Source organism: Peromyscus eremicus, chromosome 23 (genome assembly GCF_949786415.1).
Source record: "Peromyscus eremicus chromosome 23, PerEre_H2_v1, whole genome shotgun sequence".
Classification (NCBI taxonomy): Eukaryota; Metazoa; Chordata; class Mammalia; order Rodentia; family Cricetidae; genus Peromyscus; species Peromyscus eremicus.
Window position 1 is genome coordinate 28,688,028 of NC_081438.1, and position 26,530 is coordinate 28,714,557.

The 26,530-nt window shown below is 53.1% G+C and overlaps 2 protein-coding genes across 4 annotated transcripts in view; one reads left to right on the plus strand and one right to left on the minus strand.

The window, feature by feature from the left end:
- The window catches only part of Radil (Rap associating with DIL domain), a 68,768-nt gene extending 65,525 nt beyond the window's left edge, over positions 1–3,243 (plus strand). For both annotated transcript variants that reach the window (XM_059249409.1, XM_059249408.1), the window contains exons 11-15: positions 228–418; positions 977–1,328; positions 2,107–2,246; positions 2,533–2,672; positions 2,824–3,243. In XM_059249409.1, the coding sequence (XP_059105392.1) occupies positions 228–418; positions 977–1,328; positions 2,107–2,246; positions 2,533–2,672; positions 2,824–2,929 (929 nt within the window). In that variant the 3' untranslated portion in view covers positions 2,930–3,243. The remainder of the gene's footprint in view (positions 1–227; positions 419–976; positions 1,329–2,106; positions 2,247–2,532; positions 2,673–2,823) is intronic.
- Positions 3,244–10,310: 7,067 nt separating this feature from the next.
- Ap5z1 (adaptor related protein complex 5 subunit zeta 1) lies at positions 10,311–24,019 on the minus strand. Of its 2 annotated transcripts, none has more exons than XM_059249461.1 (17): positions 23,854–24,019; positions 20,641–20,775; positions 20,332–20,518; positions 19,781–19,925; positions 19,442–19,551; positions 18,540–18,708; positions 17,649–17,789; positions 17,037–17,074; positions 16,804–16,966; positions 15,707–15,888; positions 14,053–14,195; positions 13,575–13,715; positions 13,018–13,129; positions 12,124–12,221; positions 11,014–11,146; positions 10,723–10,937; positions 10,311–10,620 (listed from the first exon to the last, which is right to left on the minus strand). In XM_059249461.1, exons 1-17 carry the CDS (start codon positions 23,892–23,894, stop codon positions 10,350–10,352), a joined length of 2,424 nt encoding a protein of 807 aa, XP_059105444.1. In that variant the 5' UTR covers positions 23,895–24,019; the 3' UTR covers positions 10,311–10,349. The 2 variants fall into 2 exon arrangements, with proteins under 2 accessions (XP_059105444.1, XP_059105445.1); XM_059249462.1 differs by lacking the exon at positions 23,854–24,019 and adding an exon at positions 23,305–23,824.
- Between the last annotated feature and the right edge of the window lie 2,511 nt (positions 24,020–26,530).

Genomic DNA, 26,530 nt, shown 5'->3' on the forward strand with positions numbered 1-26,530 from the left:
CTAGGACCTGCACATATTAACTTCCCAGTGTACATGTATGTGTGTCCTAGTGATACACAGATATGTGTGGGCTCTGCTTGGTCTCTACAGCCTTGTCGGAATTCAGAGACTAGGCTGGGACTCATCCTGCCGAGCTCTTGCTGTCTTATGTCCTCAGTGGGTGGGTGAGGACCTAAGATGGACGGAGGAGAGGCCAGATCCCAGCATCCCCACTCTCTCCACTGCAGAGAACATCTTGGAGTCCTATGAAAACCCACCACCCATCGTTCTGCCGAGCCAGGGCTTCCAAGTGGACCTGGAGGCCAACTGCCTGGAGGACAACCTTTACCAGCACCTGCTCTACATCCGCTACTTCCTGTGGGGACTAAGGGGCCAAGCCAGCCCTGACAGTGGGCCTGCCCGGCCTGAGGGTATCGAGGTAGGGTAGGGCAGGGATGTTGGTGGGGAGGGACTGGGTCACTCAGAGCAGCCTGTGACTTGTAGCCGTGAACTGAACTGAGACAACCTTCGCTGACTGTTGGCAGAAGCAGGCACAGGTTGTCTAGAGTGGGCTGGGGGATGCAGCAGGTATGACCAGGAGATTTTGGGGCTCCATTTGAGGAGAAGGTTTGCAAACGTCTTCACTCATTCTTTGTGCCTGGCATGGCCTGGCTGGACCCATGTCCTCTAGGGTTAGGGTGGCTTGTCTGTTTTCTCTATTCTTCACAGGGAGGCACCACAGGTGCCTGGCCTGTCTCCTTCTCAGGGGACTCAACTTTTTTTTTCTTTTTTTTTTTTTTTGGTTTTTGGTTTTTGGTTTTTGAAGATAGGATTTCTCTGTGTAGCTTTGGCGCCTTTCCTGGAACTCACTCTGTAGCCCAGGCTGGCCTTGAACTCACAGAGATTCACCTGCCTCTGCCTCCTGAGTGCTGGGATTAAAGCTGTGCACCACCACTGCCCGGCTAGGGCCTCAGCTTTTGCCCACCTCTCTTTCCAGGGCCTGTACCACACCATTCCTGAGGGGCATCCGGAAGGCCATGGTTGCCCCCTCGCTAAGAGGGACTCAGGCAGAGGAGCTGTTGAAACTGTCCCTGCCCATTCTCTTCCTGTCACTGGAGCTCCCTGGGCACAGGGCCCTCCTGGAAGACAGCCTACCCGAGGGGACCGCAGGGGCTCCCAGACTGGCTCTCTGCACACTGACTCCTCCTGCCTGCTCACTCCTCCCAGCACACCACTGGGCCTGGAGCCTGGAGGCCCCACCTGGCCAGAGCCCAGCGGCCTCTGTGGAAAAGCACTCCTTGAAGGGCAGAGGAATGGACCAGGTGGCCCTCCTGGTGTGGGTCTAGAAGGTAAGGTCTGGCCTGCTTATGATTGGGTAGAAACCCTACTTTGGGTCTTCTTGGGCTGTTCTATCAGCTGCTGATCAGCATGCTCCTTAACACCTATTCGGGATAATACGGGCATGTGGGGGCATGTGCACTTATGTATGAGCACATACAGATGCATATGTGTGCACAGTGGGGCCCACCTGGCTCATGAGGACTCTTAACATTGTGTCCTTGATGTTCCGTCAAGTCTGAAGGCACCCTGGCATTGGACACTCAATGGAGCAGGACAAGGCAAGCTGCCTGCTCAGGTTCTGGGGCCGAAGCTCAGAACTGTTAGGTCAGGCCCTGTCCTGAGATCCCCACTCAGACACATGCTCTGTTGAGAGAGAGGCACAGGGCCTCTGTTAGCCTGGAGTCTGAAGCAGGGTCTGGACACAGTGGAGGAGGCCTCAGGGAGGATGGACTTACAGTTGCATCCTGGTGTGGGGGTGTGGGGGGAGGAGAGTAGGGCATTGAAGAGGTGGCAGGGAAGCTAGGCTGCCCATGGGCATTGGGTCCATGGCCTCTGGAAGACAGCTGGCCTCAGGATAATGTCCTGTTGAGTCGCCTGTCCCTTCCCCGGCTTGCTGTCGTCTTCTGTTCAGCTGGTGTCTTCCTGGGGCTCCAGGAACACTTGCCATGCTGTCATGAGGGGCATCTCTGTATCTCCCAGAAGTCCTCAGTGTCCTGACTCTGGGGATGAGTGCTGGCCCCCAAACCCACGGGCCCCTTATCCCTCCCTTCTTCTCTGCCCACCCAGGAGACACTGTTCAGGCTGCTGCTGAACCTCCTGCTGAAGCCTCCAGCCCCAGCTCCAGCACGGAGGACTTCTGCTATGTGTTCATGGTGGAGCTCGAGCGAGGCCCCTCGGGGCTGGGGATGGGCCTGATTGATGGGATGGTGAGGACCCCTAGACTTCAGCTCTTTCCTCCCATTCTTGTAGAGCCCTCCTCTCCAGTTTAACCATAGTCAGGGCCAGTGAGAAATACCTGAATTGTTTCATGGGCCTGCCTTTGGGAGCACTGATGGGGCCAGTGCTTCCCTGTGGGACACACAGGGACCGTAATTTGTGACCTGGCTAGTTGCAAGCATGTTCACAGGGAGGGTTGTGCAGTTCAGGGTCTTTACTGGGGAAAGCACATGTTAGCACCAGCGCAGTATCCTGAGGCCCCCTGCTTCTTCCCAGCACACACCTCTGGGGGCCCCAGGACTCTACATACAGACCCTGCTTCCTGGGAGCCCCGCAGCATCTGATGGGCGGTTGTCATTGGGGGACCGAATCCTGGAAGTGAACGGCAGCAGCCTGATGAATGTCAGCTATATGAGGTATGTGCTACACCTGGCCTGCACCACAGGACCAGAGAGGGGTCGGGGAGACAAGCAAGCCAGTCCTGCATCCAAGGGAGGGGGTGTGTGTTATGAGACCAGGCTGCTGCTGGCTCTTCTGTGTCGTCTTCACCTCTTTCCTTGATTTCAGGGCGGTAGATCTGATCCGACATGGAGGCAAGAAGATGCGATTTCTGGTTGCCAAGTCTGACGTGGAAACAGCCAAGAAAATTCGCTTCCGCAAGCCCCCCTCCTAATAGACCAAAGGACCCTTGCCCCCAGCGCCTGCTTCCTGTATCCTCACCAGGTGCCACCAACACCTGCCCACTGCTCCCCCCACCCAAGCCCCACACTCCCCAGTCCAGCCAGTCCTGGGTTTTAAAGTTGACTGAGTGAGTCCTTCCCTATGTTGTGGCCTCACGTTGAGGACACCTGTTGATAGTGTACATCTTAGTGTATATTTATTTATATGACAGATGACACTAAGTTGTGACATTTCCTACAGAGCTTTTATGTTTAAAGACTTTAATGGAGAATTGAGACTCAATAAACTATCTTTCGTATTCTTACAGTGGGGATGCAGGATCTGCATTGTGGTACAGTACACATGGGTAACACTGAGGGAAGCTGGTGGTTCTTGTGACCAACCCTTCTTGCCCAGCCAGCATAGGTGAAGTCTTAAGTGGCCCTAATACAGATTGTGATAGATATAGTTCCCCACTGCTTCTGGTTCTGGGGATTAAACCCAGGGCTCTTGATGTGTTAGGCAGGTGCTCTACCACTGAGCCACACTCCAGCCCCTCACTGGGGGATTCTAGACAGGTGCTCTACCACTGAGGCACACCCCAGCCCCTCACTGGGGGATTCTAGGCAGGTGCTCTACCCCTGAGCTACATCCCTCAGCCCCTCTTTTTATATTTTGTTTTGCAACAGTCTCACTGAGTTGCCCAGTTTGGCCTTGCTCTGTAGCCCAAGCAGACTGTGAGCTTTCTACCTTCCTGCCTCAGCCTCCTGGGCAGCTGGAATCACAGGCCTGCTCCCCTGAGCTAGGCTATGGAAGGGATTATTTGACTAACTCTCTACCCCAGGACTGCAGCTCCCCTGAATCCAGGAAACAAGAAGCACAAGCCCGTGTGGTCCAGTCTTTTGGTCCTTTCTGTGAGACTGGGCCCAGGCTGGTGTGGAGCTCACTGTGGAGGAGGTGGTACAGGGCGGCTCCCAGGCCACTGTAGTGTTGCTTCAGCCACCCGCATTCTGGGCTTCCAGCGGGATCCCTGTGCCTGCCTCCATTTTAAATCACTGCTTAGTATCTCTCCAAAGAAAGGAGTCTACAGGCCTGGAGAAGGCTGGATGATTGAGCCAGCCTTGAGCCCTCCCTCCCTGTCCGGATGACTTCTGCTCTACCCCACTTGTCACTGGTCACCAAAGCAGGAAGTTGAACATGGACACTTAAGATTTTCTTCCCTGGCCCACATCCCTCTACACTGTTGGGAAGCCAGCCTCCTCCTCCAGCAGGGTCTGGGTATACTGGGATAGCAGCTGGCACATGCCCACACCGGGTGTGAACAAACTTGGCCCCGCTCAACATCTTTAGTGGGGTCAGCAGCTCTATCCATGTCCTTGGTGTGCACAGAGCCAGTGGGAGAACGGTGTGCACAGAGACAGTGGGAGAACTTGGCCAGGTCCTCATCTTTTAAGAGTTTGGGGAGTGTGTGTGTGTGTGTGTGTGTGTGTGTGTGTGTGTGTGTGTGTGTTTACACATGCATGTGCACAACACATGTGTTGAAATAAGGAGACAGCCTCAGTTGTCAGCCCCCACCTTCCCTCTTGTTCCAGACAGGATCTCTTTTTCTGTTGTTTGTTGCTGTATGCATCAGGCTGGGTGGCCTGAGAGCCTCCAGTATTCTCTCTGTTCCTCCCATCTCACTGTAGGAACATGAGGATTAGCCACGTGCTACTGTAGCTAGCTTTGTGTAGGTTCTGGGGATTCGAACGCAGATACACAGGCTTGTATGGCAGGGGCTTTACCCACTGAGCTATCTCTCCAGCCCGAGGTCCTCATATTTTTATCAGGAATAGAGACTGTGGGGAAGTGGGGGTCCCAGTTAGCTGCAAACACTCCACATGAAAGGGATCTTTGTGGAGGGGACAGCCTTCTGTCGCAGTGTCCTCCATTGGCCCTATTACTTGCTCTCATGATTCTCCATGCTGCCCCCTTCTGGTTGCCATGAAGAGCTGCAGTGTGTCTGCTGCAGGCCCTTTCTAGCTGCTGCTGTTGCTGCATATTTCCACCCAGCTTGGATAGGCAGCCCCAACTTGGTGATGCCCAAGATGCTGGATAAAGTATATTTTTAAAAAACCTTACTATGTTTTTATTGATTTATTTGTTGTGCATGCAATGGAGTTGTTGAGGTGTGCATGCATGCCATGGTGTGCATATGGAGGTCAGAGGACATCTCTGGGGGTCCATTCTCTCCACCACATAGGTCCTGGGGCTTCAGCTTGGGTCAGCAGGCTCGGCATAGGAGCATTTACCTGCTGAGTTGTCATCTTGCTGGCCCCTAAATCTATTTTTTTCAAGATTGTAAAAAAGGTGTGTATGTGTGTGCTTGCATGAGCTTATGTGTACCGTGCACATTCAGGAGCTGGCTGGGGCTAGAAGAGGGTGCTAGATCTGCAGCGGAGTTCCATGCAGTTGTGAGCTGCCATGTGGGTGCTGGGAACCCAATCCAGTCCTCTGCAAGAGCAATAGGCACTCTTAACCACTGAACCATCATCTCTTCAGTCCCCTACCCCTAAAAGTATTTTTAAAAGACATTTAAAACACATGGCTTTGTCCAGAAGAAAAGAAATGCTTACAGCCCAGAACTGAGCTGGTGGGCTGCAGCTGGTGCAGGGGCCAAGTCTTGGTCTTCACTTTATTCCTTTGGTCACAAGCCCATGCTAGGTAGCAGAATAGGGGGCTCCACATTCCTGCAGAGTAGTGTTACTGAAGAAGTCCAGCAAGAAGCCTGCGATGAGCCAACATGACCTTCACAACAAAGTGAGGAAACCTATCAAGGGATGCCTACTGACACAGGGAAAGAATTCTGCTTTTCAAGCAACTCACTTAAAATAGCCTTTAGGGCTAAACAGTGGAGCAGAGAGCATGGACTAGGGGCTCACAGGGAGATGGGGTGTCGCCAATGCTGCAATTCTGATACTGGATAGTGGACTCCTTCATGCTTATTCTGTCATTAATAAAAACAAAAGCGCACAATATAGGAGATAAAGCTCAGGTGGCAAAGTGTTTGTTGCCAAGCCTATGGAGACATTCCCATCGCCTGTCTAAAAGTACAACGTGTGCCTCTGACCTCAGTGCTGGTGTGTGTGTGTGTGTGTGTGTTGATGTATGAATGCTGGTGTGTGTGTGTACTAGTGTGTGTGTGCTGGGGTGTATGAGTATGCTGATATGAGCATGTGCTGGGGTGTGTGTGCTGGTGGCGTGTGTGCTTGTGTGTGTGCTAGTGTGAGTGCTGGTGTGTGTGCTGATATGTGCATGCTGTTGTGTGTGTGCTGGTTATGTGTGTGTTGATGTGTGTGTGTTGTATGCACGCTGGGGTGTGTGTGTACTAGTTGTGTGTGTGCTGATGTGAGCATGTGCTGGTTGTGTGTGTGTGCTTGTGTGTGTGTGCTAGTGTGTGTGCTTGTGTGTGTGTGCTAGTGTGTGTGCTGATGTGTGCATGCTGTTGTGTGTGTGCTGGGGTGTATGTGTGTGCTGATGTGAGCATGTGCTGGGGTGTGTGTGTGCTTGTGTGTGTGTGCTAGTGTGTGTGCTGATGTGTGCATGCTGTTGTGTGTGCTGGTGTGTGTGTGTGTGTGTGTGTGTGTGTGTGTGTGCGCGCGTGTGTGTTAGGAACATCTCTGGATCTGTCTGCCAGGTTAGCTGAACCCGTGAGCTCTGGGTTCAGTGAGTGACCCTTGTGGTTTCAACTGCACAACATGCAGTGACAGACCCTGGAACTCTGTCCTAACTGAGATGTCTCCATCAACTCCCTCCCATCAGGGCTCAGGGAACCACGCTGAAGAGGAGGCAGAAAGATTATAAGAGCCAGAGGGGATGGAGGACACCAAGGACACAGTGTCTTCCAGACACAACAGGACTGACATGTTAACCCACAGAGACTGGCAGCATGCACAGATGCAAACCAGACAGGGTCCCAGTGCTGAGATGGGGGAGTAGCCATGAGCTCCCATCCCTAACTAAGAAACTTTCTCCAATTACCAACCATTCACAAAGGAAAAATTAGCTTCTCCAAGAAAGCCTCATTGGGTATACAAACCACACTTAAGGGAGGGCCCCGTGCCCAGCAGCAGCAGATGGCTAACACAAACTCACAGGTATTTTTGGATTTTTTTTTTTCTTGTCTCATATTGCACATGTTTCTCCTGCTTTCTGAGAATTTTTTTTTGGTTCTTTTTATTTGCCTGCTCTTCATCCCTTCCTTCCTTCCTTCCTTCCTTCCTTCCTTCCTTCCTTCCTTCCTTCCTTCCTTCCTCTCTTCTTTTTTCGAGACAGTGTAGTTTTGGTTCCTGTCCTGGAACTCACTCTGTAGACCAGGCTGGCCTCGAACTTAGAGATCTACCTGGCTCTGCCTTCTGAGTGCTGGGATTAAAGGCGTGTGCCACCACCAGGCTGCCTGTTTAGTTTCTTAAGGGAGAGAGAAAGAAGATGTGGTGTTGGAAAGGTAGGGACGTGGGAGGAGATAAGGGAGAGGAAACTGATCAGAATAAATTGTATGAAAATAACTATTTTCAATAAAAAGTTGTTTTTTAAAAAGGTGGTCTGGTGAGATGGCTCAGCAGGTAAGCGTACTTGCAGCAGAGCCTGACGACCTGAGAACGATCCCTAAGACAGAATTAACTCAAAACTGTCCTCTGACCACCACACATGCTCTGCTGTGGCATACATACACACCTCCTCCCAAATAAAATATAAGAAAAAATTTAAATTAGGTAGAGAACAACCGAGGAAAACACTCTACATCCAGGTGTGTGCACTTGAATATGCACGCACGCATGCATACACGCATACACACACACACACACACACTGCACACACAATCATATCACATGCACAAAATACCCATGGTATGTGTGCATGTGTATTGTCAAGCATTCATGCGAAAGATCGATTACAGCAGTGCTAAAAACCAGGTGTGAATATGTAAAAGCTTCACAGGCTCCACGAGTGCCTGGGAGCTTGGAGCCCAGGCCAGTCCTGCCCTCTGGCTGGGTGAAGGTGGGAAAAGCAGCTGAACCCGTGTGACCCTCACCCCTGGTGGCTAGACTCTGAGTAGAGTAGCCAGGGCAGCCTCTGCCATCCGAGTGGGCACTTATCTTTGACTGGTGTCCACCAGGAAGAAGGCGGTGTGTTCTCAAACACCTCTGCCCTTGTTCACGCTGGCATGGCTTTATCAACTGCGTGCAGTGCACAGTGGAGCCATCTGAATCTTGCTCAGGACTGAAGGATACCAGTGTTCAGAACTGAAGAGATGGGTCAGTGGTTAAGAGCACTGGCTGCTCTTCCTGAGGACATGTGTTCCATTCTCAGCACCCACATGGTAACCCACTTGTAACTCCAGTTCCAAGGGGGTCTGATGCCCTCTGACCTCTGCATGCAATGCCCTCACACAGTACACTGACATACATGCAGGCAAAACACCCACACACGAAAAATAAGAGGTTAAGTTCTTTAAATCACCTGTGTTCCTGAATGAAGATCATGGCAAAACCACTGCTTCCTCTGCCCCTGCTCTAGGGGTAGCTGCCCTCACAGGGAACAAACAGGTGGCACAAGACAGACACAGTGGGTCACTCTCTGAGCACATCTGTCCAGGCCCAGCTCAGGGAGGGGCTTTGGTCAGGGCACAGCAGGCCTCCTGACAACAAGCAAAGGTTTCCCTGAACATAAACCTAGACAAAAGGCCCACGTGGGCTGCAGCACTCCTGTGGCCTGGGTAGGAGTTCCCCATGTTGCCACAGAGCTCAGCTGTAGCCTTAAGCCTGTGTTTCCTTAGAGAGCTGCAGCCCCAACACAGGGAGAGGAGTACAATGCAGAGCCCAGAAGCAGAAAGTGAAGGGTGGATCTGTGGGTAGGGTCAAATGCTTGCCCAGCAATAGACTAAAGGCAATGGCGCCCTCTGGTGGCCATATTCCTGAGCGGCTCCTTCTAAGAAGCTCTCTAGCTCAGCTCAGGGAAACTGCAAAAAGGCTCAAGCGGAGCCCCTGCAGGCCTGAGCACCAGCATGAAACCTGGGCGCTTCTGTGCAGGACTACAGGAGCACATAGGACTCCTCTGTGCCTCCCCACAGCCTTAAATTATGAAACAGCATAATTGGGCAACATCACTGCAGGTGTACCCAGGAGACACTGCATCCTTGTGAGTACTTGAATTTTATTTGGCTTTTAAAATGTCTTATCCACATAAAAAGGCATAGCATGTCTTCTGGGAGTTGGTTCTTGCCTTCCATCTTGTTCTCCCGCTGCTCTGCATACCCCAGGCTAGTGGCCTGTGAGCTTTAAAAGGATGCTGTCTCCGCAGGTGTGCGCACACCACAGCACCTGGCTCTACACCTGGGGTCCAGGGTCAAACGTGGCTCATCAGGCTTATGTGGCAAAGCCTTTCATGTGCGGAGTCGCCTTCCAGGCCCAATTTCTTCTGTAGCCCAGGCTGCCCTCCAGGTTGCTGCATAGTCAAGGATGACCTTGAACTTCTGACCCTCCTGCCTCTACCTCCTGAGTGCTGGGATTACAGGTGTGCACTACAATGCCTGGGTTACGCTGGGCTTTGTGCCTGCTGAATAACACTTCACTGGCTAAGCTACAGCCTCGACTCCTGAGCATGTGACTTCCGTCACATCCAGGACTCTGGAGCCAAACAAAAGAACCAGGGATTTCACTATACACAGGGCAGGGTGGGAAGGGCAACAGCCGGGCTCCAGCCCATGCTCAGGCTCCCTGGTTATCTCTCAGTCTGAGGATTTCAGCTGTACATAGCATTTTAAAGGTTTATTTGGGGGCAGGCGAGATGGCTCAGTAGGTAAAAGTGGTTGTTACCAAGCCACACAATCGGCCAGGACCCACATGAAGAAGAGGACTCCCCAAAGTTGTCTCCTGATCTCCATGTGTGTGCTGTGGTGTGTGCATGTGCCTACACATAATTACAGTTTTGTTTATTTTTTGAGACAGGGTTTCTCTGTGTGGCCCTGGCTGTCCTGGAACTCACTCTGTAGACCAGGCTGGCCTCAAACTCACAGAGATCCGCCTGCCTCTGCCTCCCGAGTGCTGGGATTAAAGGGCTGCACCACCACTGCCCAGCATAAGCAATTTTATGAAGTTTATTATTGCTCCTGTACTGCTCCTTGCCCCTAACTCCAGAAATGAGTTAACAGCAGTGAGCAGACCGGGCCGCTTCTGCTCAACCTAGGAAACGGTGCTCAGCCATCTCTCAAGGATGAGTGCAGCCAGCCACAGGGACAAGGCTGGATGGCTCATCCCCAGGAGCTAGTGATGTCATCTTGAGGGCCATGTCCACTTCCTCCCCACTCTAGTCACCCAAGCCTGCAGCTCAGCTGACATCAGGCTGACCGCTCAGGCTCTTAAGCTGTAGCCAGTGTTCAGGTGGTGACTGTCCCTTCAACCTGGCAAGAGGCCAGCCTCCTTCTCCACCAGCCGGCTGACGGTGTGCAGGGCCAGAGGCAGGGCCGTGTTGGTGTCTCGGTGGTAGCGGGGCTGGCACACGCCTGCAGTGGGTGTGAACACAAACTGGGCCACACTGGGCATCTTCAGGAGAGCCAGTAGCTCTGTGGCCCGGGTACGGATAGCTTCTGCCTCCTCCTCACTGTGCGCAGAGCTGGTGGCTGGGTTCTGGGCCAGGGTCCGAATTTTTGACAGGAACAGTGACACCCTGGGGGAGAGAAGGGTTCAGGTTCAGCTATTTAGTTGCCAAGGACCAGTTGCCTAAAGCTGCCCTCTATGGGTTCCTGCTCTGTGCTCCCTAGCTGGATACCTTGGGATCAGGTCTTGGCTCCGGGAGGCCAGCTTGGTCAGCGTGGTCATGAGTGCAGTGACCACCTGTGGGGGACAGCAGGGCAGGTCGGCCGAGGGACGGGACTGGGTGACTTCGAACAGCAGGGCCTCCAGGGCTTCAAAGAACCTGTTGATCTGCTCCACTGTGCACCTCTTGTCACAGGTCACCGACAGGTACTCGCCAATGGCCCACACCTAAGCCCAGAACAGAGGCTCAGCACACACCGGGGCTTCCTGTCCGATGGTGGGAGGGCGGGCTTCCTGTACTCACCACACAGGTGAACACACTGGCTCGGCTGCAGATGCTGCTCACGCTCCCCACAAACTCTAGAAGCTCTCGGGACAGCTCCACCACCAGCGACGGCTTCAGCTTGCACAGCACCAGGAGCTGGGAGCTCAGCACCCTGCCAGGACAGAGGGAACCCTGTGAGACTGTGTGCTCAGGGTAGAGCTGACCCCAGCTTATTGGATGGGAGAGAGCCAGGGGCAGTCAGTTGAAGTCAGGAGATTAAGAATTGCCCCCTACTGAAAGCTTTTCACTCCACTGGGGACATGCCTGCCTGAAATCCAGGCTACGTGAGAGAGTGAGGCAGGGGGAATGCTGTGAGTTCTAGGATAGCCTGGACTGGAGTGAGACCTGTCATAAAACTGAAGAGTAGGTGGCCTGCCTAGAATCCCCCAGTGAGGGGCTGGGGTGTGGCTCAGTGGTAGAGCACCTGCCTAGAATCCCCTAGTGAGGGGCTGGGGTGTGGCTCAGTGGTAGAGCACCTGCCTAGAATCCCCCAGTGAGGGGCTGGGGTGTGGCTCAGTGGTAGAGCACCTGTCTAGAATCCCCCAGTGAGGGGCTGGGGTGTGGGTCAGTGGTAGAGTACTCAGGTGGCCCTAGGGTTAATCCCCAGGATGGTGTGTATATGTGTCTGAAAATAAATGATCTAAAGCAGTGGTTCTTAACCTGTGGGTTGTGATACTTTGAGGTTGAATATCAGAAATCCTGCATATCAGATTATTTACATAATTTACATTATGATTCATAACAGTAGCAATGAAAATAACTTTATGGTTGGAGTTAGAGGTCACCACAACATGAGGAACTGCATTATAGGGTCGCAGTATTAGGAAGGTTGAGAACCTCTGCCCTAAAGAAAAAGGACCTTGGTGGACAGTGGCCTCTGCAATAGAGACGTGAGGCGACCCTGAAGGGCACAGAGAGTCTTGGAGGAGGGCAGCACTAGAATGTCCTGAATGGGAGATGAGATGAAGGAGGGAGGGGCTGGCAGCATAGCAGAGTCTCAGACCCCTAGCCTGTGCGCAGGACAGGAGAGGCAGAGGGATCCCGTCTGTGTGCCACGGGCACTGGTGACCCTGCCAGGGCTGAGCCTACCTGTGCACACTGGCCTCATACTGAGGGACCTGGTAGAGGGAGTCACTTCTGTCCAGGAGCAGCAGTGCCAGCTGGTTGATCAGGGCCCCGTCAGCAAACTGGGGTCAAGAACAAGAAGTGGGTTCAGTCCTGAGCAGTGGGCACTGTTATCTTCTACCCTCAGGAGGGCTGAGGCCACAAAGTGGGAGCATGGCTTAGTGGTGAATCTCCTCCCTCCCTCCCTACCTTCTGCAGCACCTGAGGGATGGGGGGGGCATGTAGTGGGGGCTAGGAGAGGACCTGGAAGCCCCAGCTTCTCCAGCCCTGTTCCTGCCCTGTATCTTTCGTTTAGGACCTTGCTCTGCTGAAGGGCGCAGTGGCACAAACCTTTAACCCGAGCACTTGGGAGACAGAGGCAGGGGGATGAGAGTTTGAGGCCAGTCTAGTCCACATGGTGACCTCTAGACCAGTGGGTTTATACAGAGGCAGAGTCTCAAAAACAAGAACAAAAAAATAAGCCTGTTCCCCGAGGCCAAGGTTCTGTCCTGTCTATCTGGGTAACTCCAAATGGCCCCATTCTGTTACTAGCCTACCTCAAGGGGTTCTGTGGGCTTGCAGTCATCCAACCTGTGAACATGCAGCCAGGAGGGAACCATCGGGCCATGGGAGCCCCAGGGTACTGGGGCTCATGCTGTCTGGCCCTAGCTTGTGCTGCCAGCCTCGAGGGTCATGTGCCTGCCCTACCCTGAGGGCTGAAGTATGAGTAGTCCTCTCCCTGTCTCTTACTCAGAGAAGCCATGGAGGGTGCAGCAAGACAAACCTCCCGTGAGGTCAGGCCAGAGCACCGCACTCTGGCCTGGTTCCTCTTGGCTACATGAGGTCTATAGAGGAGGGGACCCAGGCGGTTGGGCTCACCTGGGTCACGGCTGAGAAGAAGGCCTGAAGCAGGATGGGTACTGCCTCTGCACACTGGGTTACCCGGGCACAGCTGGCCATGGGCTTCAGCAGCTGGTGAAGTGGCATCAGTCTGGGGATAGAGTGGGGCTACTGAGTGCTCACTCACTGTTACTTCCTGAGTGACCCCACAGCAACCAGAGAAAGGGATGCTGTGGCCAGACACAGGTAGTCAGGGTTCACTTGCTCCATGGGGCTCACGGAGGCCAGGAGATGTCAGGGGCTCCAGGACAGCAGAGCCGGGGACAGTTCAGCACAGGCTGACCTGAGAGGCCTGCAGGCCACTCCTGGTCCTTTTACTCCAAGAATATGCTAGATCTTAGTTTTCCCATCTATAGAGTGGACTGCTCACAGCATCAACTGACGGCTAGGTCAAGGGGTGGAGCCCAGGCTTTGGGCCCAGGAACCCTTCCATGCCCAGGGCTGCAGTGATGGGGACCAAGGCTCCCTCCCCAGGCTGAGGGTGAGAACACTGAGTCCCACATCATGGACTGTGCTGCTTGGCCCAGGGCTCCCACCTCTCTGTGGAGCTGCTGGCCTTGGTACGAAGCAGGTGGCGGAAGAGTCCTTGGAGCTGTGGGTCCCGGAAGGCCTCCAGGCAGCTAGGAATCTTGAGGGAGACATCCCAAAGTGGCCTTTCTGATGGGGTCTGTGTGGACCTAAGAGGACAGAAGCTGGGCTGGGATGCTCCTCTCAGCACAAGTCAACTGTGGTCCTATTTGACCCGATGCCAGGGGCACCTGCTGAAGCATCACAGGCTCGCAGGGCTGGGGAGGCAACCTGGGCCGCACAACATGGAGACTCCCCTTGCTGCACACAGAAGTGCTGAGGAGCCCTGGGGCTAGGTGCTGCTCTGGGTGGGTGGTGAAGGGACCGGAGATGTACTGTTGCGGTCTGGAGTCTTGCAGGGGCTCTGGTTCAGGGGTCGGAGCAGTAAGGACAGCAGCGCTGGTGGCATGGGAGGGGACAGGGCTGACCAGGGCAGAGTGGGCCCACCTGAGCTGTAGGTCCAGGGCAGCAGTCAGGCAGGGCAGGTCAAGCAGGGCGTGTAACATCTCCACGGCTGTGCCAGCATCCACCAGAGCTGGGAGGAGTACCATGAACTCGGCTGTGAGGGGAGGGCTGTTCCAAGCCAGGAACTGTGGGGGATACACAGTGGCTCAGACAGGGCGGGAGGATGCTAGCTGGCCATGGCCTCAACCAGTGACCTCCTACTGCCAACTCATACCACTGAGATACTGTTCAGATGGGGCAGCTGGACCCACCCCCTCCCCCTCCTCCCCACACTGCCCGAGATGAGGCTGTGGGTTTTGGGCCATGTTCTGAGGATTTCATTGACTATTGTTAATGTGAGCATGTGCACACACACACAAGTGGGAAGCCAAAGGACACCGTGCAGGAGTTGGGTCTCTCATTTTAACATGTGGATCCCAGGGACGGAACTTCCACCTGTCAGCATCAAGTGTCTTTACTAGCTGGAGCCATCTCTCTGGCAATGTCTGCTCTTCTATTTCGTCTTTTGCAGCCAATCTTGTGCCAGCAATGAAGTTAGCCATTCCTGGATCACTCTTTAGGAAAAGGACTGAATGCTGGGAGATGACCCAGTCAGCAAAGTACTTGCTGTGCACACACGGGAACCTTGGTTCTAGCCCCCCAGAACCCCAAATTCCAGGTGTGGTGGTGCATGCCCTGCACTGGGGAGGTAGAGACAGGCAGATTTCTGGGGCTTGCTACAGACAGGTTAGTCCACTTGGAGAATTCCAGATCAAAGAGAGGCCCCATTGTTTGAGGAATACCACCTGAGGTTGACCTCTGATCTCCAGCTCCCACAGATCCATCACAGGCTTGTAGTAATGGACTGAATGTACCAGCCAGAGTAATGCCATGGGTCAAGCCAGGCATGACTGCACACACCTGCAATTTGGCACCTAGGAGGCTTGGCTTCCTGGAGCAGAGGTATCTCAAAACTGAAGCTGGCCAGCTCAAAGTCAGCCAAGCCATCTCCTGCCTGTGCATGACATTAGTTTGTTTTTTAGATATTACTTCATGTGTATGAGTGGTTTGCCAGCGCGAATGTATGGGTACTGTGTGCATGAGGTGCCTGAAGAGGCGAGCAGAGGGCACTGGATCCCTTGGAATTAGTAACAGATGGTTGTGAGCTAGGAATTGAACCTAGGTTCTCTGCAAGAGCAGCCAGTGCTCTTAACCACTGAACCATCTCTCCAGCCCTTAGGTTTTTCTTTTTGTTGTTTGTTTTTAAGGCAAGGTGTCCCTATGGGGCCCTGGCCATCCTGGAACTCCCTATGTAGACCAGGCTGGCCTTGAACTCCTTAGAGATCCTCTTGCCTCTGCCTCCTGAGTGCTAGGATTAAAGGTGTGTGCTGACACATCCAGCTTTGTTTGCTTTTTGAGACAGGGTGTCACGTAGCCCAAGCTGGCCTGGAACTGCTATGTAACTGAAGCAGGCCTTGATCTCCTACTTCTGATCCCCTTGCCTCAGCCTCCCTTGTGCTGGGATTACATGTACGTAGCACCATGTCTGGCTGCCATGTGGCTGTCTGAGATGATGCTGTTTGTATGTTATGATACACGGAGACTCCCAGCCCTAACACCTTGCCCTAGGCCCACCTGCAAAGACGCCCACACGTGCCTTGAACAGACTAGGGAAGCTCAACCTGAGAAGGCTGAGGAAGTGGGGGTCAAACAGAGCCAGGTTGTGTGTGCAGAAGTGTATGACCTCGAAGGCCAGGGTCGGGCTGTAGAAGCGCTCGGAAGGGAGCCTGCTGAGCAGGTGCTGGTAGATGGCTTCTGCATCCATGGCGGCTGCCTCCCCTGAAAGACACCAGAGGCCACCAGGGCATTAGGCTCTGCAGAAGTAGCACCTGCAGTAACCTGGGTTAAAGAACTCAGACAGTGTGGCCGAGCCTCCAGGGCTACATGTCTCCAGAAAACCAAAAGCCTCCTGTATATGCTGCCGCCTGCCTTAGGCCTCAGAGCACCACCCACGGGGACACTGTCAGGAAGGGGGTAGGCCTCAGAGCACCACCCACGGGAACACTGTCAGGAAGGGGGTAGGCCTCAATGCCTGACTTTCATGGGCCCATGGTAGAGCAGAGTTCTGAGCTTGCCTGGGAACTGTAATCTCAGCCACTCAGGAAGCTAAAACAGAAGAATCCCAAGTTCAAGACTAGCCTGGGCAAGTTTGAGAGAACCCATTCCGAAATAAAAGAGAGGCTAAGGTGTGGTGGCACACTCTTTTAAACCCAGCACTTGGGAGACAGAGGCAGGTGGACCTCCATGAGTTCCAGGTCAGCCAGAACTACACATGAGAGCCTGTTTCAAAACAAACAGAAAAAAATAAACTAATAAAAAACAAAACAAAGCAATCAAAAAGAGGGCTGGGGATTAAACTCACCTAGAACTGCCCCCCCAGTGAGGGGCTGGAGTGTGGCTCAGTGGTAGAGCACCTGCCTAGGATCCCCCAGTGAAAAGCTGGGGGTGTGGCTCAGTGGTAGAGCACCTGCCTAGAATCCCCCAGTGAGGGGCTGGGGGTGTGGCTCAGTGGTAGAGCACCTGCCTAGAATCCCCCAGTGAGGGGCTGGGGTGTGGCTCAGCAGCAGAGCACTTGTCTAGTATGTGAAGGACCTGGGTTCCATGCCCAGTACTGCCAACAAACAAACAAAACAAAACTGCACATGTGATAGCCTCTGAGTGCCTAGAAGAAACTTCCCATGTATCCAGACTCACCATGGTTCAGGAAGAACTGAGCAAGGGGCACCAGTGCCCGCTCGCTGCCAGGGTCTTCACCCAGCCTCCTATGCAGGGCCTTCAGGCAGGAGAGGGTGCGGTAAAGGAAGGAGGGGTCCTGCCGGCACAGCACGTCGAGCACCAACACAGCTTCCACCAGGCACTGCAGGGACACTGAGCTGGGTCAGGGGGTCCAGGCAGCACCTGCCCCAGCCACCCTGTAGGCCACTTACAGCTTTCTGTAGGTCGGAGTCCCCCTTCCTCAAGGCTCCTGGAAAAGAGAAAATTGACTTGTCTCAAAACAGCCCCATAACAAGGCAGCCTGTTTCCTAGAAGCTGAGGCCAGGACAATGAGCAGTCACGTGACAAGACGGGGGTCGGGGACTGGTGCCCATAAGGTGTGTACAAGATGGGTGGACCCTAGATGCCAGAGGTGAGGAGCTAGACACACAGGTAGGGCCTGTCCTCAGACACAAGGACGCACTGTCCTGACCCCACAGTGAGCTGAGACACCCCCCCTTCTTTTCACGATTTTTATTTTTAATTTCAATTCAAGTGAATGGGTGTTTTTTCTACATATTATGTATGTGTGCCTTATGCCTGGTGTCTGAGGAGGCCAGAAGAGGGCATCAGATCCTCTCTAACTGTAGTCACTCTGGGAACCCTGGGGGACCAAAACCAGGTCCTTTGTAAGAGCGGCAAGTGCTCTTAGGTGCTGAGCCATCCCTCACACCCACTCCCCCGCCGGCTCTTTTAAATCAGACACTCAGGCAGCTCGGCTGCCTTGACCCCACCCTGGAGGGCAACGTGGGCTGGGGCCAGGTGGCGGTAGGCTGGGGACTCACTCCGGTTACTCTGTTCTAACAGGCGCTGGCAGTACTCGAAGGCCACCTCCCTCAGGCGCTCCCGAGGGGGCAGCAGGCGGCTGGCAGTGGAGGTGGCGGACAGCACAGACAAGGTGGAGCCCTCCAGCTCCGACTTGTCATCTGTAGGAGAAAACACATCTGTAGGACAGACACACGGCCCAGCAGCTCCCTGGAGTGCTCAAGGTCGCTCAAGTCATTGGGTATGAGGCTGTTGTCACCACTGCCAGATGCACAAATTTGTCTGGGTTACTAGTTGGTTTTTCTGTTTGTTTTTGAGCGTATGAAATAGGGTCTTGCTATGTAGCTGAGGCTGGTCTTGAACTTATAATCCTTCTTCTTCAGAGTCCCAGGTGATGGCAGGATAGGTACGGATCCCTACATTTAGCTTAGTTTTGTGTTTTTGAGACAGGGCCTCAAAACAGCCTGGGTTGTAGCCCAGGCTGGCTTCAAACTATGTAGCTGAGACTGGCCTTGAATTCCCTGATCCTCCTGCCTGCACCTCCAAGTTCTGGGCTCATAAGCATGTACCACTATGAACAGCTGAGTTTGACTGTCTATAAACCAAGTCTGAAGATGGGACAAGATCAGATAGGCCTGTGAGTAGCTGCCCTGGATGATCCATCTGGCTCTCTGGGAGCACCATGTGGAGACATCAGTATGCCTGCAAAGGGTGCTGGGCTGTGTTCTCGGCTCTTCCTGGGGTCAGAGCGCCTCTGTTGCTGGCCTCCGAACTGATCACACTCCTTGTTTGGCCTATAGACACCTGTGGTGTCCTTACAGGGTTCAGCTGCCTCCTGCCCACCCCTGACCTGCACCCAAGTCACAGTGTACTTGTGCTCTCTACCCCTTTCTGTCCCACCCTGGGCACACCTGCATCTGGACTGCCTGGGTCCTCAGGGCCACTGTGCAGCAGCCACTTCCGAAGCATAGAGAAGGCCTGCATGTTCAGCCACTGGTCCTCTGTGAAGTGCTGGCCCGTGGAGAGTACCGTGAAGAAGTCAGAAGCCACTGCTCCATCCACCTCAGTGATGGGACCTGGCTGTGGGAGGAAGGACAGGGCTGAGGATGAGCCTGGTGGGCTCATGAACTACCCAGGAGTACAGAAATCATGTGAGGCTGTGAGCTCCAGCACGGCCCAGGGGCCTCACTACCTGCCCTCTCCAAGGTTGTACTGCAGGATGCATCCACACTCCTAGATCCAGCAGGCCTACCCCAAGACCTAAAGACACGTGGTACGATTGCAGCTCAGATGTGTCCACATCCTCCTCTGTAGGCACTGAGCAGGAGCCACACATGCTGAGGAGCTGGCCAGACTCAGAGTGCACTCCCCCATCCTGGGCACTCCCCACTCAGAGGCAGAGACAGCAATGAGAAACTTGACTGGAACCAAGGGGAAGGACCGCCAGAGGAACACATCTGGTCAGACTGGCTATGTGCAGTATCCATGCATAGGAGACAGAGAATGAGCACTATCAGAGGACTATCAGAGTTGCGTTGTTTTGTTTTTATGACAGGGTCTCATGCACATCATTCTGTCCTCAAACTTGCTATGTAGCTGAGGATGACCTTGAACTCCTGATTCTCTTGTTTCCACCTCCTAGGTTCTGGGACTGCAGGTGTGCATCACCACACTCAGTTTTACGTGGTTCTGGGGCTTGAACCCATGGCTTAATGCACACAAGGCAAATGCTCTACCAACTGAGCCTCGTCCCAAGCCTGTGACAGCTTTTGTGATTTCAGCTCCCTGGGAACCTGAAGCAGTTGCGACTCACCTGCCGGGTCCTGGGTGTAGAGAAGAAGCCCCCTGAGTACGGGAGCCCTTGCTGGATGCTGGCGTAGCGCAGCCAGTCCACTAGCCTTTTGCTGAGCAGGTTGGTCTGGTCTGTAGGGAAGGGGAGGGGTGCAGTGATGGAAAGTTAAGCCTCCAGATTCCCAGGTGGTGCTGAGTTTGCTCAAGAGAAAATGGGGCTCAACAGACCCCCAGACATGGGTACAGCCTGGGAAGTTATGCAGGGTTCTCCAACAGTGTAACCCTCCCTCCACCACACCCTAGATGACAGTTGCTGTGGGAAAGGAGCCAAGAAGGCCTTTTGGGAAGAAGTGTCCAGTACCTTCCATGAGGGTGCCTGGGGCCAGGCCAATGACCTTGGACAGGACGGGGAGGAGGTGCCTGACACTGGGGCCCTCGGGCTGCCGGTTCTCAAGGATCTTGAAGATGCGCTGGCTCACACATCTGATCTCTCCTTTTCTGTCTCCCTTCAAAGCAGGACAGGTAGTTGAGGACTGGTAAAGTGAGTCCCGCAGCAGCACAGAGACTGAGTTCGATCCCCAGAAAGCATACTGCAGTCGCTCTTTAAGTGTGGAATCATATGCTCAGGAACATCACACTGGTGGGCCAGGCCCTGAAGTCTGACTTAGCTATCAACAGAGGCCTGGGGTGTGTGCATGGGGGTGTGTGCATAGGGGTATGGGGGTGCTATGCACACTTGAGATAGTCATTAGAGCATCCAAGGGAATGGGCTCTGGGCAGAGTGGGTCTTCACAGCACATGGATACATTGGGGGACACAGACCAGCTTGCTGTATTCCTGAGATCTCAGAACCACCAGAAACAGATGCCGCCATCGACACCACCTCATCCCCAATGGTGACAACTGTGTTACCTGGGCCAACAGCACAGAGGCCACGAGGCTGAGCTGCCGGGTGTTTTGGGTGTGATCACAGGACAGGGCCAGGTCATCAAAAGGTGACATCTCTCTCAAGATAGCGGCACAGAGGCCCTGAAGCTGCTCGGGGCTTGTGGGCAAACAGAGGGTGGTCTGCAACAGGTCCAGACACATCTTCTCCAGCCTGGAGGGCAAGACCCACCAGGGGACACGTCAGGCCTCTGGCAAGTACACTGACACCCCAGGGAAGCTGGCTGGGACTGTCTGGGGAGTGCACACAGATTCACAGTAGTGCTGTCCACTCACCTCCGGGGGTACTTGGTGGCTGAGACAATGAGCAAGAGCCTCTGCAGGGCATCCATGGTGGCTGGCCCAGGGGGTTCCTGCAGCAGCTTAGTGACCCGGGTGCAGAATCGATGCAGCTCCTCATCCTGTATCTCCCTAAGGAAGGAAGGAAGGGAACACTGTAGCATGGATCCCAATTGGTCTTAATAATAAAAACCCGGAGCCAGATATCGGGGTAAATGCTGAAAGATCAGTAAAGGAGCCGGACACTCGAGAGACTTAACCTCTACTGAAGGTTAGTTAAGGAAGCTGAGCTCCTGTCTCCTCCCACCTTATATTCCTCTCTCCACCCAGCCATTTCACTTCCTGGTTCAACCTCCCTAGTGCTGAGATTAAAGATGTGAGATCCCAAGTGCTGGGATCAAAGGTGTGCACCACCACCACCCGGCTCTGTTTCTCTTTTAGACTGGTTCAATCTTGTGTAGCCCAAGGTGGCTTTGAACTCCTGATCTTCTTGCTTTTTCCTCTCAAGTGCTAGGATTAAAGGTGTGTGACACCACTGCCTAGCCTCTGTGGTTATCTAGTGATCTTCATGCAAGCTTTATTTGTTAAGACACAAACAAAATACCACCACAGATCATGGTGCTGCCCTGACTATCCCTAACCAGCAGACAAAGTAGGGGAGAGCCGTCCAGGCTTGGGAGGGAGGATTACAGGAACTGGGGTGTAGACAGGGTCCTCCCTGGAACTGTGATGCAGCACCCCCAATTTCCTAGTGACACCCTTTAATAAAGGTGATTCATCCGTCCTTGTTCTGTTGTTCCAATGGTAAAAAGAAAACACTACTTTTTTTTTTTTTTTTTTTTTTTTTTTTAAAGATTTATTTATTTATTATGTATACTGCACATATCTCTGAAGGCCAGAAGAGGGCACCAGATCTCATTATGGATGGCTGTGAGCCACCATGTGGTTGCTGGGAATTGAACTCAGGACCTTTGGAAGAGCAAGCAGTGCTCTTAACCTCTGAGCCATCTCTCCAGCCCAAGAAAACACTACTTTAAGGGTTTCTTTTTTTTTTCCTTTGTTTTGAGACAGGGCCTCACTCTGTAGCCCAGGCTAGCCTGGAGCTTGCAGCAATCCTCCTGCCTCCACTTCCAAGCACTGACATTTCAAGAGTAAGCCAACACACTCAGTAAAAGGACCTTTCAAAAGTCAAAACTATTTAGTCTAAGTTCCCTCCCTCCCCAGAGAGTCTTGCTATATAGCCCAGGCTGAACTTACTACATAGCCCAGACTCAAACTCTTCATCCTCCTTCCTCGTCCTCCCAAAATGTATGGGTGTGCACGACCATGACCCACTTCTCCCAGCCCCCACCTTCACTGGCACTGATGGAGTTTGAAGCCAGGGCCTTGCACATGATAAGGAAGCACTCGCTCTACCTCTGAGCTCCATCACCTCTGAGCTCAAGCTGCCTTTCAGACGTGCTTCAGTGAGCCTCCGGCTTTTGAAAAGGGAATCTAAAAGCTACACTGAAGAGCAAAGATTACAGCAGGGGGTAAGATAAGCCTGATATAATATGTTGCTGGCTTAACTCGAAATGCTGAGACTAAACTAAGCATCAGCGTGGAAATCAGTTTTTCAGCTTCTCTTCCAAGCTTAACAGCAAGGAAAAGAGGGCTGGGACTGCAGCAGGGCAGAAGGGCACTCGCCTAGACCACGCGGCCCTGGGTTCCATCGCCAACACCACAAAATAAAGACCCATGATGAAGGAATTGCCTGGTGTGGAGGTACTGGGGAGGCAGAGTCAAGTGGATCTCTGTTGAATTTGAGGCCAGCCTGGTCTACAAAGCAAGTTCCTGGGGCCACACAGTGAGAATCTGTCTCAATTATTCCCCGTTCAAAAAAAGAGAAAAAATTACTGGATGAGGAGCCTGTGGGTGCTGAAGAGGGCCTCCGACCTCCTAAACCATGGCTGACAGCCCCACTGTGGTCTCCAGACAGGGCTCACAGTTTGCACACTGCCCCGTTTTGGACCCGTCAGCTGTTTGGCAGCTACTGCACGTCCTAGTCTCTTTGAAGGCTGCAGGATGATCTCCAACGACTTTGCCCCCACCCTAGCCTACTTTGTTTTCTACATCCTCCACCCAGAGTCATATAAGGTACCACAGAAGAGGCTGGGTGAGGAAAGGGAGATACGCCTAACCCGGGCACAGTGATAAACCACATACACTATGAGTCAGAGAATGAAATGACCAAACTAGAGATACTCTGCATCGTGTGGTTACAGCTTCAGTACAGCTTTAAAGTGCCGACCCAATTTTCCCACAACTCCCCACTGCTCCTGGGGACCCCTCCCAGGACAAAAATCATTTCAATGAGTCCCTGTGCCTTTCATCCACCTGCCCCATGACCCTGAGCAGAATCTGAGTGGGAAACGTTATTTTCGTACTGGCATGAGGTGACATGCTGACCAACACTAAAGTCTCCATGAAACACACTGCTTAAAATGAAAACTATGCCCTCTGCTAGGAGGGCGGTGGGCCCGTGGGCAGACTGCGTGGCTTGGTCACCAAACACTTTCTAACAGATCTTCGATAATTATCTTGGGAGTTTTTGTTTTTAATTTGTTACATGTATTTCTTTATGTGCATGTGGGGGCGCTCGAGTGGAGATCAGAAGACAACCTGAGGGAGTTGATTTTCTCCTTCCTCCACGTGGGTCCCAGGGGTCGAATCGAGGCTGTCAGGCTTGGCTGCAAGGGCGTTTACGCATTGAGCCCTCCTCGGAGTTCTGTCTTGTTTGCAGACTCCAGACTTTAACGCTCTTTCAGGCTGTTGTTCCCCCAGATTCCAGAGACCTTATCTACATTTTAATCTCTCACAAGTGGCCCAAGCTTAGAGTCCAGATTTGTCCCTTTGCTTTTTAAGTTTACCAAATGCATCAGATCTGGGCTGGCAGCCACTCCCTTCGTTTGATCAAATGCCATCAAGTCTTGGACCCGCTAGTTGGGAAGGAAGGTGCAACATAGGCAATCAGTGCAGGACCAGCGTAGCCCGGCACCGGACACGATGGGGAGGACTTCTTAGTTGGGTCGTGCACCTTACACTCCACGTAGGCGTCCCGAGGCCGGGACCCGGCGCTACACCGGCACCGAGCCGCGCAGCGGGACCACCGCCTCCCCGCCCCTCCTTAGCTTTGTCTCGCCCCGTGGCCCCGGCCCCAGATCTGCAGACCTGGCCTGGTGCAGCAGACTCTCCGCGCCCGCCGAGAACATCCTGATGCAGCTTAGAGGCCACCCGTGCCCGAAGCGAGTCGCGGACTTCCTGGTCGTGTCACATGATGTGTCATGTGACCGAATGACGTCTGTCTCGCTCTCACTCCTCCCTCCCGCCCCAGCACATCCCTCCCACGCCCCGGCTGCGTCACGTGGGAGAACTTGGAGCACGAGCGGCCGGCTTCCGGTGCCACATCTCGTGGGAGGACCCTGCTAGCGAAAGACAGACTTCCGGTATTGCGTCAGGTGGGCGGGGCGGAGGCCATGGGCCAATCAGTTGCAGTGAGGATGCCGGTTCCGGGCCAGCTCCCGGGCATTTATCCATGTCAGCCGTCAGCCAAGGAACTGTGGAACCGTAGTTCTTGGAACCCAGACCTCCTGGCCCCGGAACAGCTCCCTTTGATCCCGGAACTGCAAGTGGAAGGTTCTGGGCCTGGAGAGAAGACTAGGCACATAGTTTAGCAGTAGAGTGCCTGTCTAGAATCCCCCAGTGAGGGGCTAGGGGCGTGACTTGGTGGTAGAATACTTGTCTAGCCTGTGTGAGGGCTCCATCCTCAGCAAGACAAACTAATATGCCAAGGGTTGATCATTTCCCCTTTCTCGACACATACATGCACACCCGGTAAACAATATTACCATGCGTAATATTTGATCAGTTTCTTAAAAATCTGTAGCAGGTTATTTGAAGGTCTCATTAGTGGAAAATAGTTTTGTGTGTGTGTGTGTGTGTGTGTGTGTGTGTGTGTGTGTTTGTGTGTGTGTGTATGCTGGAGAAATGGCTCAGTCAGTCAATTGCTTGCTATGCAAGCATGAGGACCAGAGCTTGAGTTCCCAGCACCACATAAAAATATCCAGGCACTACACACACACACACACACACACACACACACACACACACACAGTTACCTGTGTGACAGCCACATTTTTATGAATTCTGTCAGAGGCACCCAGTGTCTTGCTAGCCTAGGGTTCTGAGATGAGGAGGCCCCCAGACCACTCGCTCGCTCACTCACTTGCGTTCAGGTAGATTGAGGAGCTGTCATGGTGGGAACTTGGACCCATGTCTGTCTGGCCTAGTGCCTATGATCTAGAATGAGCAAGGTGTCAGATAAATGGGCAGAAGCAGAGTCGGTTAAGTGCTTTCCTTGCAAGCATGAGAACCATGTAAGAATAAAGCACACATTTGTAATCCAGCACTGGGGAGGTGGACACAGGTGGATCCCTGGGTTTTGCTGGCGGGCCAGCCTAGCTTACTTGGCAAGTACCAGGCCAGTGAGAGCCCCTGTCTCAAAGGACAAGGTGGGGCAGGGAAGATGACTCAGTGCATGGAAGCAACTGCCACACAAGAATGATAATCAGCGTTTGGGTCCCCAGAGTCTATGTAAAAGCTATGCACAATAGTATAAGCATTTGTAATCCCAACACACCTACAGCAGATGGGAGGAGGCAGGAGAGTCTCCTGAAACTAGAGGGCTTATGCAGTGACAAAGAGATTCTGTCTCAAACAAGGTGGAAAGATGAGGGCAGGTACCTGAAGGTTGTTCTTTGACATGCCTACATCTCCTGTGGCCAGTGCATGCCTGTGCCTCCACATGTGAACACACATACACCACCTGAGGAACACCCAAGGTTGTCCTCTGCCTCCATAAAAATGCACACACACATGTAGTCACACCCAGGAACATGTACACAGAAAAGGAGAGAAATGAAGAGTTTCTCACCTGGCTGAGTGTCAGATGTCTGCCAGGGCCACTGAGGCAGCCAGGGTGTGGTAGTTTGAATGAGAATGGCTCCCAGTGGCTAATATACTTGAATGCTTTGTCCCCTTTGGTAGAACTGTTTGGGAAGGATTAGGAGGCGTGACTTTGTTGGAAGGAGGTGTGTCACTGGGTCAGGCTTTGAGGTTTTAAGAGCCCACACCATTTCCCAGTTAGCTCTCAGGTACTGCTCCCACACCATGTCTGCTTGTTGGCTGCTGTGCTCCCTGCCATGATGGTCAGACTCTAACCCCCTTAACTGTGAGCCGCAAACTGAACGCCTTCTTTGTGTTGAGTAAGTTGCCTGTGTCATGGTGTCTCCTCACAGCAACAGACGAGTAACAAGACACACAGACACCTGGAGACACACCCTGGCCCAGCTTTGGACCCGTGTCACGAGTCAGGGAGACACGGGCTAGCTCCTCCCTTGCCGTCTGTGAACCATCTCCATATCCTTGGAGCTCAGATAACTCACAGGGGACCCATGTCCTCAGATGATGACACCTGTAGGACTCTCCCTGATCCCATCTCTTCCTGGACTGGTCACCCAGGAAACCCTGAAGGAAGCAGAGTCCCTGTCATTTGCCTGCCTCCTCTGAAACACCTGGGGGTCAAGTCTCGCTCCCGAGAGCAGGGACCAGGCCATCTGTTAATTTGTCTGCCCTCCATAGTCAGCCACTCACAGGGACCACTCACACCCTTGGGTACATCTCTTTAATATATAATTTTTATTTCTGGTTATAGAAACAAACGCTAAGAGGAGAAAACAGAGCTTCCCCAGCCACATACAACAATTGAATAGATAAAAGAACAATTCAAATGGATGAAAAAGAAGTAGAAAATTTCCACTTTGTTATAGCTTTAAAACATTAACGTCTA

Excerpts from the sequence above, each read along its gene's own strand:
- Ap5z1 (XM_059249461.1), bottom strand. The coding sequence starts at position 23,894 with ATGTTCTCGGCGGGCGCGGAGAGTCTGCTGCACCAGGCCAG. Across the intron at positions 20,776-23,853 it reads AGTCTGCTGCACCAGGCCAG|GGAGATACAGGATGAGGAGC; the intron begins GTCTGCAGATCT and ends TTCCTTCCTTAG. Across the intron at positions 17,790-18,539 it reads CCCAGGCAGTCCAGATGCAG|ATGACAAGTCGGAGCTGGAG; the intron begins GTGTGCCCAGGG and ends TTTCTCCTACAG.